At 45.2% G+C, this 16,156-nt stretch overlaps 1 protein-coding gene across 1 annotated transcript in view; it reads left to right on the top strand.

Moving 5' to 3' along the window:
* Window positions 1-16,156, top strand: part of dnmt1 (DNA (cytosine-5-)-methyltransferase 1) — a 47,598-nt gene that overhangs the window by 26,847 nt on the left and 4,595 nt on the right. The window contains exons 18-30 of the mRNA XM_038784970.1: window positions 708-823; window positions 1,655-1,856; window positions 4,008-4,147; window positions 5,723-5,899; window positions 6,801-7,025; window positions 8,592-8,784; window positions 10,418-10,508; window positions 11,014-11,148; window positions 11,998-12,280; window positions 12,825-12,966; window positions 13,989-14,155; window positions 14,908-15,085; window positions 15,549-15,744. Of these exons, the coding sequence (XP_038640898.1) occupies window positions 708-823; window positions 1,655-1,856; window positions 4,008-4,147; window positions 5,723-5,899; window positions 6,801-7,025; window positions 8,592-8,784; window positions 10,418-10,508; window positions 11,014-11,148; window positions 11,998-12,280; window positions 12,825-12,966; window positions 13,989-14,155; window positions 14,908-15,085; window positions 15,549-15,744 (2,245 nt within the window). The remainder of the gene's footprint in view (window positions 1-707; window positions 824-1,654; window positions 1,857-4,007; window positions 4,148-5,722; window positions 5,900-6,800; window positions 7,026-8,591; window positions 8,785-10,417; window positions 10,509-11,013; window positions 11,149-11,997; window positions 12,281-12,824; window positions 12,967-13,988; window positions 14,156-14,907; window positions 15,086-15,548; window positions 15,745-16,156) is intronic.

Here is a 16,156-nt window from a genome sequence, read left to right as displayed (position 1 = left end):
AAATTAAACTTCTAGAAGGCCAGTAGCTGTAATATTCTAAAGGGAAATTTTGCTGTTTTAACGAGTTAGCTTGATCAAATGCCGCATTCACACTCCTGAAAATTCTTTTTTTTTTGTAATTAGAAATTTACAGTACCCAATTCTTGTTTTTTTTCCAATTAAGGGGCAATTTAGCGTGGCCAATCCTCCTATCCTCCACATCTTTGGTATGTGGGGATGAAACCCATGCAGACACGGGGAGAATGTGCAAACTCCACATGGACAGTCTCCCGGGCCGGGTTCGAACCTGGGGTTCTCTGCGCCATGAGGCAGCAGCGTTAACCACCGTGCCGCCCACTGAAAATTCTTCTGACGTGAAGAACCAGCAGCTAACCTCCCTCCGCTCACTAATTTGTCACTTTGGGGAATGGTGGGCTCTTCCGCTGCTGTAGCCACTGTAACCTCCTGAATACACTTTTAAACAAAGGTTTAATTAGTTTCTGTTCAACATAATGACTGTCATCTGTTTTCTTCTCGTACTCTGCTTCTGTGAAAATGGAAGCATGCAGCAATCTAGAATGGTGTGGTACCAAAATCGTGTTGCTCCTTCAGTCCACAGGCACCATTGTGACCTGTTAATTTTGTCAGAATGTACTAACGACATGGGCAGTTTGGACCTTTGCTGTAAATAGATCGAGCCTCCGTGTCTAATGCTTGTTTCATTTCAGGCTGATGGAAAGAAAACCTATTACCAGAAGGTATCTGTAGACAACGAAGTTCTGGAGATCAACGACTGCGTAGCTGTCAGCCCTGATGACCCTAGCAAACCCCTCTATTTAGCGAGGTTGGTATTTATATAAGCTGTACATTTTTGTATCCAACTTCCCCAAGGGGAATTTGAGGTCATCAGATTTCTCCTCATCCCCTTAACATATTTTATACCTGTTGGCTGCCATTAAATGAATGCTTTTTAGTATGTGTGCTCGTGTTCATTGGCAAGATCAGTGGTTGCGTCTTGCAGTAATTGGGATAGGGCGGAGAGAGCTGCATATGTCAGATTTGCGGACCTGGAGTCCCCTGAAGTGTATCTGTGTTCTGGGAGACCCCTGGCCAAGAAAAGCTTGTCGATCAGTATTCCGAGCTTGGCTTTAGAGCACTCTAATGTCACATTGTGGACTTTCTGTTTACCTCTGGCAGATAAGGGTGGTAATTCAGCTTGTGTTGAAATTATGAATTAATACTGACATAATTGTTTGGCTTTCACTTGATGCATTCAAGCTGGATATTGTTGCTGGCTAGAAGTGCTGGAGTATTTTTTTAAGTTAACATTAGTATAATTGTTTGTTCTCTAAACAGGACCATCTTATCGGATTGCACATTGGAATTATATGATCTGATATCTATTCCTTTGAAACAGTTGCATTCAGGGATCCTTGGAACTCAATAAATAGAATTTTATTTGTATCTATCGTAGAGTGACTTACCTGTTCGCCAGCTTCATTATTGGATTGTAACAATTATTATACTTGGTTCACTTGCTTAGCAATGGCTGGATTCTGTACACAAAGAAATTGACTCCTGCTGAATAGTATCCAAGATCCTCAAAATGAATCACTTATGAAATGGTGGTTGTGTAACAGCATTCTTGTGATTAGCGGCCTTACCTGTTTTGCAGAATCACGTCCATGTGGGAAGACAACAGTGGGAAGATGTTCCACGCAAATTGGTTTTGCCGTGGCACAGACACTGTATTGGGCGAGACTTCCGACCCCCTCGAGCTCTTTCTGGTAGATGAGTGCGAAGACATGCAGCTGTCGTACGTAGACAGCAAAGTTACGGTCATCTACAAGGCTGCTTCAGAGAGCTGGGCACTAGAGGTGGGTAAGATTTTTTTTTTTTTTAATGTTTTTATTCTCCATTTTCACATTTTCCTTCAAAATTTACATCCCACCAACAAACTAAACGGTAACAGATACAAAGTCAATACCCTTAACATCAACAACGATCCCATCCTCCCACCACTCCCAAACAACGGCCCACCTGTCAATATATGCATCAAATAAAACAAACCCTCCCACGGTGGGAAAAAAATACAAACGCGAAAAAGAGAAAGAGTTCGGAATCGCCCATGGTCACCGTTGGCTCCTATAGCCCATACACCAGCGCGCAGTGAAATAAAAAAGAAAAAATACAGTCATGCGGCTGCATCGGTACATGACCATTTCTCAATTCTGCCACAGTCCTTCTACTCTTGGTGGCTCACTCGCCTTTGGTACAGGCTTCCACGACCGATGAGCCCGATCCAGCTCATATCGGTAGGGATCCTCCCCCCTCCCCCAATAGTTTCACCAACATCGTGGCAAAATACTAAGTCGGCCTTGGCCCTTCCACACCTTCGGGCAGCCCCACAATCCTCAAATTCTGTCCTCTGGATCGGTCTTCCATTTTGCCTCGCAGCTCCTTGTTGATCTCTGTCACCTTCCGCATCTCCTTCCCCATCGAAGTAAGTTGATCACTGTGCTGCAGTAATGTCTCTCCCACTTCCTTGCTCCCGCACCTCCGTCACGGCGCTCGCCACCGCTGACCTCACCGGGGCAATCGCCTCCTCCACCAGCACTTTCAAAACTTCCCCCATCTTCCTCATTGCCTCCAAGTGTTTTGTAAACTGCCTTTCGACTTCCAAGGCCATCAACGTAGTTATTTCTTCAGCCGTAAGCAATGAGGCCTCCCCTGGTGCTCCAGCCTTCATTTTCTTTACTGACCCCGCGGTGACCTTTCCACTCCCCGACGGACTTTCAGCCGCTTTTTTCACGGCTGTTATTTTGCTGATCTTTGACATTTCCTCTCCCTGTGCTGTCTCCTGACTTTTGCTGCCCTTGGGACCGGGCGTTACCCCCCGACAATGTCGTTCCCAAACGGGAGCCCTCCAAAGCGTGGCTGCCTCCCGCCCGCCATCACCGCAAGTCAGGTGGGTAAGATTTTAACTGAAAACTTGTCAGTTAGCTTTATCTGTCTGTTCCCTTTCATACAGTGAAGCTCTGTTTTTAAAATGTGAGTTCCTCCTCAATCTCAAATTGTTGCCGATGTAACAATGTGTAAAGGAATGCTCTATAGTGAGCAACTCACTCCCACGTGGTGCAAACTCATTCCCGTATAGGTTCCCATGTGGTGCAAACTCACTCCCGTGTAGATTCCCACGTGGAAGTACCATTTGGTTTGTCTCCTGCTTTTTGGTACAAAAACATGAGCAAGCTTGAAGATTGTGTGTTGAATGTACAGGACATGGCTAAAATCACCCTACATTTACCGTCTCGGTCTACGACATCCTGGGAATGTCAGCGATAGATATGCTCATTTCATGTTCCTTTTGGACTTTTCATTTAAAATCTGACGATCCTAATCCTGAACTTTTTTTTGTTCTAAATCATGCTGTTCTCTCTCTGAAACTTTTGTGCAAGATCAAGTAATGACACAAAATATTCCAGATGCTGGAAACCCGGAAATACAAACAAAATGCTGGAAATACTCAGCAGGTCTTGCAGCGTCTGTGGAGCGAGCGAGAGAGAGAGAAGCAGAGTTTAAAGTTTCAGATCTGTGAACTTCCATCAGAATAATATCACGGTGCCTGCCAAATATAAAGGGAAAGTAGATATCTCATGATCATATTGAGTGACAGGCTCAAATCATGCTGTTTTCTCATGTTCCAGTACCGTATCTACGTCACTTGCTGAAGTATGCATTATGACCGGTGATTGATGGGCTGATCGAGGTGGGGTACTGATGAAGAATGTGAATCTTGACCTCTTCCTGTGTCTCCTCTTTAATCAAAGTTGCTTGATTTAAATTGCCTGCCAATTCAAATAAAATGGTGGCATTTTAAGTGCTCAGATGAGCCATACCCTGCTACGTGCCTCCACCAATCGTCCAATCTGTACGACCCAGTCACGTGGCCCCCTTTTTTTTTTAAAAGACACTTCGAGCTATGTTATTGTGGAATACGAAATGTGTTGTGTTTTTGTACATGTTAGGGTGGTATGGATGATGAGTTTGAGCTGAAGATGGTTGAAGATGATGGGAAGACCTACTTCTACCAGATGTGGTACGACCCAGAATATTCGCGATTCCAGACCCTTTCAAACTGTGAATCGACTGAGGAGAATAAACACAAGTGAGTAAAGACCAGACATGCTCCTTTGGGGGGCCTGGTGAGCGCTTTCCTTTAGTTACTGAGGGTCCGGAGCATCGTTTGTGGTAGCCGTTTGAAATTGTAACCGTCTTGTACATCTCAAACCCCCATTATTGGGTTTGAATCCAAAAAAGTCATTTAGGTCTAGGATGAAAAGACAATTCTTCCCAACGATGGTTTTTAAAAAAAAAAAACAAGGAACTGAGAAACGGCAAACATGTGACTTTAAAGTAAGAGGTTTTTTCCCCCGGTTAAATTGGACTACATTGCATCCATTATTGGGTGTCCATAGTGGAAAACAGAACCAGAGACTCTTAAAGCCCACTGCCGTTCCAACCTTTTCACTCTAGTGTACTCGCTCCATACACTTGGTGATCGATGCGTGGAAGGGCAACAACATAATCAAAGGAGTCTCAACAGGCCTGCCCTTCCTTTTAAAAAAAATAAATTTAGAATACCCAATTATTTTTTTCCAATTAAGGGGCAAGTTAGCGTGGCCAATCAACCTACCCTGCACATCTTTGGGTTGTGGGGGCGAAACCCATGCAGACACGGAGAATGTGCAAACTCCACACGGACAGTGAACCAAAGCCGGGATCGAACCTGGGACCTCAGTGCCGTGAGGCAGCCGTGCTTTCCACTGTGCCACCATGCTGCCCGAGGCCTGGCCTTCCTAATGCTGAAAGTGGTGATCAGAGCACTCTGCAACTTTTGTTTATGTGTCAATGTTTGTGTTTATGTAGGGGCTGGTTTAGCTCACTGCGCTAAATCGCTGGCTTTTAAAGTAGGCCAGCAGCACGGTTCGATTCCCGTACCAGCCTCCCCGGACAGGTGCCGGAATGTGGCGACTAGGGTCTTTTCACAGTAACTTCATTGAAGCCTACTCGTGACAATAAGCGATTTTCATTTCACTTGGGCATGTACAGGGTTCCTTCTGCTGTCCAAATCAGAAGATGGGTACAGTCCAGAAAATGTATATTTTAGAGCTGAGCAAGTTATGTAACAAAGGGGCCGTTACGGTTTATCCAGTAGGGCAGCACGGTGGCGCAGTGGTTAGCAGTGCTGCTTACGGTGCCAAGGACCCGGGTTCGATCCCGGCCCCGGGTTACTGTCGGTGTGGAATTTCCACATTCTCCCCGTGTCTGCGTAGTTCTCACCCCCACAACCCAAAGATGTTGAGGGTAGGTGGATTGGCCATGTTAAATTGCCCCTTAATTGGAAAAAATTAATTGGGTACTCTTTTTAAAAATATTTTTGAATGGTTTATCCTGTGCCTGTAATAGCCCAGCCACCCCTTCAGCCCTCCCATTTGAATAGTTTGTCACGTGAATAATTTCACATAAGTAACATTTTCTTCTCATTTACTTTTCCTACCTTTTTAAAGGTCTTTTTTAATAGCTCTCTATCTTTTACATGTTCCACGTTAAATTTTTGGAACCAATTTGGGGACCTGTCTGTCCTCTCATTTTGTTCCTGACGCAGCTTCAAAATGATCCCCAGCATAACCTTGAATACTGTGTCACTTTAACTGAGTCCTTTGGGCTGTTGGTTTTCTAGATTCTGTGACAGTTGTGCTCGACTGGCCGAAATCCGACAACAGGAGATGCCACGGGTTCTGGAAATGCTGGACGTGAAAGACGACTCAAAGGTTTTCTACTCGTTGGCTTCCAAGAATGGAACTCAGTATAGAGTTGGAGATGGCGTTTACATGCTACAAGATGCATTTTTCTTCAGGTAACACTTCTCTAACCAGTTTCAGCTCTATACTGGATGCATTGCTCGAGTTACCAGACAGACCACAGGTTACCGTCTTTTCAGTAAAGGAGCAGTTCGATATTTCTGAACAATTAACTTGTGTATTTTCAAATACAATTAAGTACAAACTGATGAGCTGTGGCTTCTAATTGTAAGTAGTTTGAATTGGGACTAAACGTTTCAGAAAGCCAGCAGAACCGGTTGGGATGATTTTTAAACCCAGCTTTTCTTCCTGCCTGCTGACCTTCTTCATATAACGAAGATCTCAATCAGAAAATGGCACCGGTTGTGTAGTTCTGAACTTGTACCTGAAAATACCAGACTCTATCTCCAGTCTGTGCTGAAGGGAGCTCGCCTTGGTTCGCCAGCAGTTTCAGCCCTATAATCAATCTTTGCTTGAGATTCGCTAGAAATGTGCACCTCTGCAGAAAGTGTGGGCTCAATCCTCATGATTGAATAGTCGGTCCCCTGTTCTTAAATCCAGGAACGACCACTTGGGAAGGCTGTTGAAGCTGCACCGTTAGCAAGTCAGAGATTTCAGGGGGGGGTAGCAAATTGGCAGGGATTATGTGACACCGGCACAGGGGTTGCGGGGTGGCCCGTGAGGAGGCCATGAGAGTTCCAGCGAATCAGCTCCATTGTTTTTGGACCTAGTACCTTTTCCAAGCATTCTCGAGCATATTCAAAGCAAGTCTTAATGTTCTAAGATGTGTGAATTTCGACACATGGTTTGTTTCATTAGGCAGCAGATGTAAGGTGCATGAGGCAAGCCCAGGGGACAAAATTCAGGCTGAAACTTCAGAGGGTTAAATTAATTTGAATGGATAATTCCCAATCTGGTTCTCCAATCGTTTTCTATCCTTGGATGTCTTCTCTTCAGTGTGAAACCGTCCAGTCCTGGCAAGCGGCCAATAAAGAAAGATGACGTGAATGAAGACCTCTATCCTGAATATTACCGCAAATCCTCTGACTATATCAAAGGCAGCAACCTCGACGCACCTGACCCATTCCGAATCGGTCGCGTTCAAGACATATTCTGTCACAAGCGTAGCAATGGCAAACCCAATGAAGCAGACATTAAGCTGCGCATCAATAAATTCTATAGGTGAGTCGGATGCCTAGCCTTGACAAGTGTTAACTGTCTCATTTTAGTATTGAGTTCTTGTTCGTTCATCAATTGCTAAATAATCTATAATAATCCTGATGTGGCACTACAGAGTTTGGTTTAGACTTGAGCCCTCTAGTTAATCCTTCTGTCTGGGCACATCATTTAGGCAAACCTTCCCTGTTTTATGGGGTATGGGGTCGGCTGTCACAAGATGACCTTCTAAGAGATGGTTAGATGTTAGTACTTATCCAGATGCAGACAGTTTGTTTGCCCAAGCACAGGAACATAGGAATACACTTTAACAAACCCAATACAGTATCACTATTTCTCTCTCTCTCTCCCACCCTGCCTCATTATCCCTCGTTCTCTCGCACACTCCTTCTGTTTCTCCTGTTTGGATGAGGATGAGAAACTGCCTCTACATAGGGGCCCTCGTTGGGTACCAGGCCTGAGCAAGAGCCTGAGCGAGAGGGACTAACAACTGGGTGAAACAACTGTTTTAACTAACATTTCACTTGTAAAAGCATCTCTAAATGTGTGCACATAAACACCTAATCTGCATCTCCTCTTCCCTCTCTCTCTCTTCCCCTTCCCCCCACCAAATTGGTGTGCCTATCTCATGCCTATGCTCAAAAATAAATCTTTAATATACTCTTGTCAGGTAGCGAATTCCAAATATTCGCAACCCCCTGAATTGTGAAATTTCTCCTCGCCCCAGTCCTAAATGGCTGACTGCTTTTACTCTGAGACTATAGCCTCCCCGCCTCCCAAGTTGTAGCTTCTCCGGCCAGGCTCTGTTGACGTGTTGAAGACTTGTGTTGGCAAAGCAGAATACTTTGTCTATATAGTCAGAGGAGCAGAACAGCAGATTGAAACAAACAAGTAGTTAATCAGTTTTAATGGTGTTGATTGTTGGGAAAAATATTAATTCAGACACACTACTCTTCCAATAGTGCCTTGGGATCTGCAGGCACTGCCTGAACAGATAATTTGAGCCTTTGGATTAGATGGCAATACTGCCCTGGACTGTCAGTCTAGATTGTTCTCTGAATTATGTGGTCAGTGCTACCAAGTAATCCAAGCTGACACACCTAATCTTAGAAATTAATTTATGACTAAATGCATTGTTGATGATAATCTTTATTGTCACAAGTAGGCTTACATTAACACTGCAATGGGCGGCATGTGGCTCAGTGGTTAGCACTGGAACTGTAGGCTGTGGACCCGGGTTCGAATCCCAACCCTGGGTCACTGTCCGTGTGGAGTTTGCACATTCTCCCCGTGTCTGCGTGGGTCTCACCCCCACAACCCAAAGATGTGCAGGATAGGTGGGTTGGCCACGCTAAATTGCCCCTTAATTGGAAAATAATAATAATTGGGTACTCAAATTTTTTATTTTTTTTAAACACTGCAATGAAATTACTGTGAAAAGCCCAAGATCTGCTTGACTTGCCTGGATTGACTTGCCTGGATTGGGCAAGGTTTCCATTTTTCGATACTTGGCGCAGTCGAGATGTGCTTTTCTTTTTCTGCTGCCGCTGATTTGGGAATTGTTTCTTCCAGGGCCGAGAACACACACAAGGGCCTGAAAGCCAGTTACCACACTGATATCAACCTGTTGTACTGGAGTGACGAGGAAGTGATCGTGGACTTCAAAGATGTTCAGGGACGTTGCACCGTGGAGTATGGGGAAGATCTCACCGTGTCCATTCCAGAATATTCTGCTGGAGGGACTGACAGATTTTATTTCCTGGAGGTTAGACCGTTATAAACCGTCAGGTTATATCGACTGTATCGGAATTGATTGTAATTTATATGCAAATGGATATGAATAGAGATCTCTGCCACCTGTTCCATTTTTAACTGTGAACTAACTGGTCGTCTTGTGGTTGAAAGTGATGTTGGAATGCACATTGATGGGGGTCACAATGACTTAGTAACGTGCTCATAAACATTGTTTCCTTCTCATTGAGCTCAGTTCTCAGTGTTCCAGACAAATATTACTCTGCCCCCAGCTGCCTTTAAGATGGGAAGTTAAACCGGGCCCCATCTGCTTTCTCAGGTGCTTGTACAAGACCCCGTGGTACTATTTGCTGAAGATCGGGGGGGGGGTTCTCAGTGTTGTTTTATCCATAAGATCATAAGACATAGGAACAGAATTAGGCCACTCGGCCCATCGAGTCTGCTCCGCCATTCAATCATGGCTGATATTTTTCTCATTCCCATTCTCCTGCCTTCTCCCCATAACCCCTGATACCCTTATTAATCAAGAACCTATCTATCTCTGTCTTAAAGACACTCAGTGATTTGGCCTCCACAGCCTTCTGCGGCAATGAGTTCCACAGATTCACCACCCTCCGGCTGAAGAAATTCCTCCTCATCTCTGTTTTAAAGGATCGTCCCTTCAGTCTGAGGCTGTGGCCTCGGCTTCTAGTTTTTCTTACAAGTGGAAAGATCCTCCCCGTGTCCACTCTATCCAGACCTCGCAGTATCCTGTAAGTTTCAATAAGATCCCCCCCCCCCCAAATCATCCTTCTAAACTCCCATCGAACACAGACCCAGAGTCCTCAACCATTCCTCATGCAACAAGTTCTTCATTCCCGGGATCATTCTTGTGAAACTCCTCTGGGCCCTTTCCCAGGCCAGCACATCTTTCTTTGCATACGAGGCAGTGCGGTAACACAATGGATAACACAGTTGCTTCACAGCTCCAGGGTCACAGGTTCGATTCCCGGCTTAGGTCACTGTCTGCGGTGTCTGCAGTTTTCCCTGTGTGTGCATGGGTTTTTTCCAGGTGCTCTGGTTTCCTCCCACAGTCCAAAAATGTGCAGGTTAGGTGGATTGGCCGCACTAAATTGCCGTTAGTGTCCAAAAAAAAGTTAGTTTGGGTTACTGGGATAGGTAGGGTGCTCTTTCCAAGGGCTGGTGCAGACTCGATGGGCTGAATGGCCTCCTTCTGCACTACGAAATTTTTTTGTAAAGAGAATGGTCGTTTATTTAATTGCTCCCCTGCCAATTGCAAATTGGCTGCTGTGTTTCCCACATTACAACAGTGACTACGTTTCAGAAATACTTGCGTGTGAAGTGGTTTGGGGCATTTTTGAGGGCAAGAAGGGCATGAAATGCAAGTCTTTCTTGACACATACCCAAAAGTCTCTTTCCGATAGAGAGTGCAGATCACAAAAGGTGCTGAGACAGGGCACCTGCTTGGATCAGGGAAACTGGCTATAGTGACCGCACTAATGGACTGGCTCAGATTGCTCATGTGGGTGGGGGGGGGGGGGTTCAAAGCCTGGGCATTCCTAGTTTGTGTGGCACACACAAAACATTTTCTTTTTGCGTGGAAGCTGTATTAAGATCCCTAAACCGTCTCTCTCTTTAATTCTCAGGCCTACAATGCAAAGTTAAAAAGCTATGAGGATCCGCCAAATCGTGCCCGCAGCTCCGGAAACAAAGGCAAGGGGAAAGGGAAGGGCAAAGGTAAATGGTGTTTGGAAGTTGCTGGTCATTGTGACGTTACTAAATAGCAGCAGACACGCTTTGCAAGTTTGCCCAGTGGTGAAGGCAGCATGTGACAGATCGGAGAGTCCAGTTTTGATCCTCAGTCTGTGCTGATAATCTCGTCAGATTTAAAATTTTGCAAAGGGCAGTCAAACACTCGGTTCATTTTTGTGCCACTCCTGGCTCAAGTCGTCTGCTCCTTACGGTGTCCTGTTATAAATCTGACAAAATACCATCTGTGATGCTTCCATGAAGCTTTTAATAGTTTTGTGGTCGAACAGCCCGACAATACTTGTGGTGTAAGCCCCGCACGCAAGTCACTTGGTCAATAAAGGAATTCTAGTAACAGTCAATGGATTTAAGAGGAACGTCTTATTCTAGTACAGATTGGAATGCATTTTGAAAGCAAGGTAGGTTGAGACTTTATTTCGGGTTTAGCAAGGGAGTGTTTTGTAGCTTTTTGATGCTTCTTGTTTGCTTGCAGGAAAAGGAAAGGGGAAAGCTACAGCTGAGCCTGAGCAAACTGAGTCAGCGACTGCAGAGGACAGATTGGAGAAACTGCGGAGCCTCGATGTTTTCTCGGGTTGTGGGGGGCTATCCGAGGGATTCCACCAGGCAGGTTAGTTTACAGGGGGAAAGATACTATAATACTGAAGATAATATTCTGTTTCACCTGTCAAAATGGAAAACATTTTAGGCGTATCCACGTTATGCTGCATCTACCAGAGATTTGCTCATTCACTCGACTTGTCTAAACCCCGTCTTAACATCCTCCTCGCCACTCACATTCCCACCAGGTTTTGTGTCAAATATTACATTTGATGTCCTGATCCAAATCATTGATATATATTCTGAATAGCTGGGGCCCAAGCACTGATCCCTGCGGGACCCTATGCGTACACCAGTGTCCAGCACTCCTCCAGTTCTGGCTGTACAGCCCATGTACACCCTGTGACTCACCCTTCCTGCAATCCATCCTTTCAATTGAGTTTCTGCGCCAGCTACATTTTCATCTTGGCATGCCTGATTATTCGAAAGAGCATTCGTGATGGATTCAGTGCCTGGGAGGGCTTTCCAAGTTCAAATTGCAAAACAGTGGCTTTTTAAAAAAACTTTGCATAGAAATAAATAAATGCCTTCAAACAATTGGGTTCTAAAGTTGTTTATACCAAATGGATTTTTAAATGCATTACTTACATAGAATTCACTTAATTTAGCAAAGGTAGCTTACTACGACTGTAATGTCACTGATTACAATGTGTTACTATATGTCAAATTCAGTGCTGATGTTTTTTATCTGGCACACACGATGGCTGTAATACTCAGAGTACATTGCACATTTGTGGGGAGGAAGACGGGAATGTGGGACTATGATGATAGCTTTTCAGAGAGTCGGCATCAGTGCGATGGGTCAAATGGAGGCTGGGTGTGCTGTAAGATTCTAACTGATAACCCTCCTCTCCCACAGGTATTTCAGAGACTCTCTGGGCTATTGAGATGTGGGACCCAGCAGCCCAGGCATTCCGCTTGAACAACCCTGGTGCTACCGTGTTCACCGAGGACTGCAATGTTCTCCTGAAACTTGTCATGGCTGGGGAGAAGACCAATTCCCTTGGGCAGAAGCTGCCCCAGAAGGGTGACGTGGAGTTGCTGTGTGGAGGACCCCCGTGCCAAGGCTTTAGCGGAATGAATCGCTTCAATTCACGCACTTACTCCAAGTTCAAGAACTCCCTCGTTGTCTCTTATCTCAGGTCAGTGGAGAGGTTGCTGAAATCTAGCTGCTTCTCTCTGGTAGCACTGGATGAGGTCATCTGTTTCGCCGACTGATTTGACTATTACGTAAACGTTCCGTCATTTGGCATTGTGGCACAGGAATCTCGGGAGTCTTGTTTGGATTTTATAGACAGCAACATGTTGTTGCAAAGGAGGAGGGGTGAAGTATCTGATGGAAAAAGGAGGGGAGTCTCCTTGATCAGTCACTCGGAGGACAATCTGTTCCTCCACCAGCTTCAATGACTGGAGCACTCAGAGTTTTAATTGATCACGGTTGAACACCGGGGGGGTGGGGTTGACTGTGTAGAATATATCCTTTCAGACATTCACACCGGCTGTTTCCTTATCTCGATCCTCAGCATTGTGTCGCATTCTACCTTTCTGTCTTTGAGTACGGGGCTTTGGTAATGGCGATGGGAAAAAGTTCTCTTTTTGTTATTATCTGCCTGAATGATTGATTGGACCGGCTGCGCCCGGCTATCTTGTGCACAATTTTCAGTTCTGTATTCCTGTACCTTGCAGCTATTGTGACTATTACCGGCCCAGGTTTTTCCTCTTGGAGAATGTGAGGAACTTTGTGTCGTTCAAGCGCTCCATGGTTCTGAAGCTGACCCTTCGGTGTCTTGTGCGAATGGGCTATCAGTGCACGTTTGGTGTGTTACAGGTGAGCTGATGCTCTTCTGGATGTGCTGTATATCGTCGCCAGCAGAACGCGTTTTGTCAAGAGGTTGCCTGTTCTTGGGGTTGTACAGTTGGTCGTTCTGTTAGCTGCGTGCTCAGCTGAGAGGGTTGGCATAGCTGTTCTTCAGACATCACTGGGCAATGATCACCCTTTTTTTTAATTCGGAAATTCTCCACACGCTAGGCAATCAAACAGGACCTTGAATTTGTATTTTCTTGCTGGCAAATGGTCTCTGAATAGAATTATTTATTAATCCGAAGTATGTCCAGAGATATGCAGGTTAGGTGGATAGGCCAGGATTAATTGCCCCTTAGTGTCTAAAGGTTGGGTCAGGTGAGGGAGTGGGCCTGGGGTAGAGTGCTCTTTCAGAGAGTCGGTGCAGACTAGATGGGCTGAATGGCCGCCTCCTGCACTGTAGGAATTCTATGTATTGATGCACTGATGGAAATGTTTGTACAATTAGTTATTGTGCTTTGTTCCTCCTCCCCTCTTCTGGGAGCCTTGACACTTTTAAGATGTTGCTTCCAAGAGCCAGAAGCTCCTATAGGTCCAGACGGTACCAGTTGCTTGCTTGCCTATGGTGACAGGTAATTCAGCCACAATTACCAGACCTACACCTTTCCAATGGGAGCCATTAACTAGAAATTGGAAACAGGAACTCTTGACAGAATTCTCCCCACTCCTGGAAAGCAGTGATCCATTGTTATCACTGCCCTGTCTGGAATTGGGTGCGTAGACATCGTTAGTATCCAGTCTGTATGTCTGGGGGCTACATTTCCCTGTTCATTTGCTTTACTGTTATATAGCAGTGCAACTGATCTTGAACATTACCATGGATTTAGCCCCAGTTCAGTCAATACAATGGGTGAAAAGAGATGTCGCTGAGTAGAGGCCAGGACTGCTGCAAGAGTTTGAAGTAACGGTTTAAAGTGGTTCTCTTGTACCCTCTCTGAAATCAGATTGTCATCTCCCTTTCTGAATTTAGTCCGTTTTGTTATTCTCAGGCTGGTCAGTATGGAGTGGCCCAGACCCGCCGGCGAGCTATTGTTCTGGCCGCAGCTCCTGGGGAGAAGCTGCCAGTCTTCCCAGAACCTTTACACGTCTTTGCGCCAAGAGCCTGCCAACTCAGTGTTGCTGTGGATGATAAGAAGTTTGTTAGCAATATCACCAGGTAAAATACTGCTGCACAGGATTTTCACTTTCTCTCGCCATGTGTTCCTCCGCCTCCTCCTCCTGGACCCGTAGCTCGGTTTATTAATAATTCACCCAACTGACCATTTTCACAAGACGCGACGATAACCGGCAGTGGGCTATTCAGTCGGCATCGCCGACAGATTGGAATCTATCCGTACCCGTTTGCGGCAGGATTGACTCGAGAACAGGGGGTTGTCCAATTCCAATTCTCCTCCTCCTATACCTGTACTGCTGAAGCCAGTTCTTGCTCTCCAGCTGAGATCAGTTAATTCAACATGGGCCACTTGTGTGTGAGCCTCAACTAATCTCTGCAGAAATTAAAGTGCAGTGTTGTGCCTGCATAATACTTCCAGCGATTCATAACAAAAACAGTCTGTCCAAGAATACCATGTGATTTACTTTTGTCTTCCCACCCCACAAGGGAAGCAAATTGACCTTTTTAAAAAATAAAATAGCACACTAATTCTCTAGTTTTTATTTCTATGCTGGTGTTTACGTCTCATAGCACCCACTGTGTTAACTGATACTTAACATGACTCCATGTTCCTTGACTGAAGCTAAATAACAGGCCACTGGCTGTGGTGGTTGAATCTGGAACTCCTCTGGTTGGCATCCCTCAGGGTGGGTGCAGTTACTAACTGAGCTATATATGGAATTCTTTCTAACTTGTAGATTATCTGAAATTATATTTGAGGGGTGACCTTTTTATATAAATTAAATCTTCCGAAGGACGAAGTCTGCTCCATACAGAACCATCACTGTCAGGGATACCATGTCTGATCTTCCTGAAATCCGCAATGGAGCCGCTGCACTGGAAATCTCGTACAATGGTGAACCGCAGTCCTGGTTCCAACGCCAGATCCGGGGCACTCAGTATCAGCCCATTCTACGGGATCACATCTGCAAGGTAGGGCCGCTTTTACAATTAACGGAATGGGGCAGCAGGCTCAAGGGGCTGAATGGCCCTACTGATGGTTTTATGGGAGGGGGTTAACACCAGCTGAAGAAGCAGCAATCATTGGATCCTGTGTGTTTGATCTGTAAATGATGCTGACGTATCCAGTTTTCCAATTCACCCAGTTTGGGATCTCTCATTCATGGGCTTCATTACTTTCATTGACAGATTGTTCCACAGACACTTATTATTCTTTCAATTAACAAATTAATTGGGCTGCTGTTTTTAATGCCAAGTTATGGTTTATTCGGTTAATTCCTGTCATTTAATATTTTATGTAACGGAGGTTCTACTGTTTCCCACCCACCCCCCTTACAGCTTTTCTAGGTTCTAAAGTTTGTGCATCTTGCCTTTCCTCTGAACCATATCCCCTTGATTATCCCATTTATCTCTTTCTCTCTCACCCTCTCTGCAGGATATGAGTGCCTTAGTGGCAGGTCGAATGCGACATATCCCCCTTGCTCCAGGATCAGACTGGCGTGATCTTCCCAATATTGAGGTGCGCCTCTCCGATGGCACCACTACCAAAAAGCTGCGGTACACGCACCATGACAAAAAGAACGGGCACAGCGGTGCTGGCGCTCTGCGTGGAGTGTGTTCTTGTGCAGAAGGTGAGTGGGAGATGAAAGAATTGAGCTCGTAAGGAAAGAATCTGTCTGTTTACTGTGTGTGTGTATACACGATCGCATCATGACACATTCAAAAGAAATAATGAGGTACTATAAACTAAATGCTACACTTGGAAGAGGGCGTAGGAACAGGGGGAGCTGAGTTCACATGCACAAAACTCTGAAGGTGGTGGACAATTTGAAGCTGTTCAGAAAGCACACTGGTTTCTTGGCGGGGGGGGTGAATTTCAATTTTAATGCTACAGGTTATAATAGGTAAGCAATTAAGATGCTGAAAGTAACGTTTGCCGTGGGATTTATTCTCATGATTTCATAACTTACCACCCTTACTGGCATGCAGATTTAAATTTTAGTAAGTGTCGATTTCTCCAAGTTCCCTTCTGCAGAAATATGG

Source organism: Scyliorhinus canicula, chromosome 25 (assembly GCF_902713615.1).
Source record: "Scyliorhinus canicula chromosome 25, sScyCan1.1, whole genome shotgun sequence".
Lineage (NCBI taxonomy): Eukaryota > Metazoa > Chordata > Chondrichthyes > Carcharhiniformes > Scyliorhinidae > Scyliorhinus > Scyliorhinus canicula.
The sequence above is the reverse complement of the archived record's forward strand: the minus strand, read 5'-3'. Positions and strand labels throughout refer to the sequence as shown.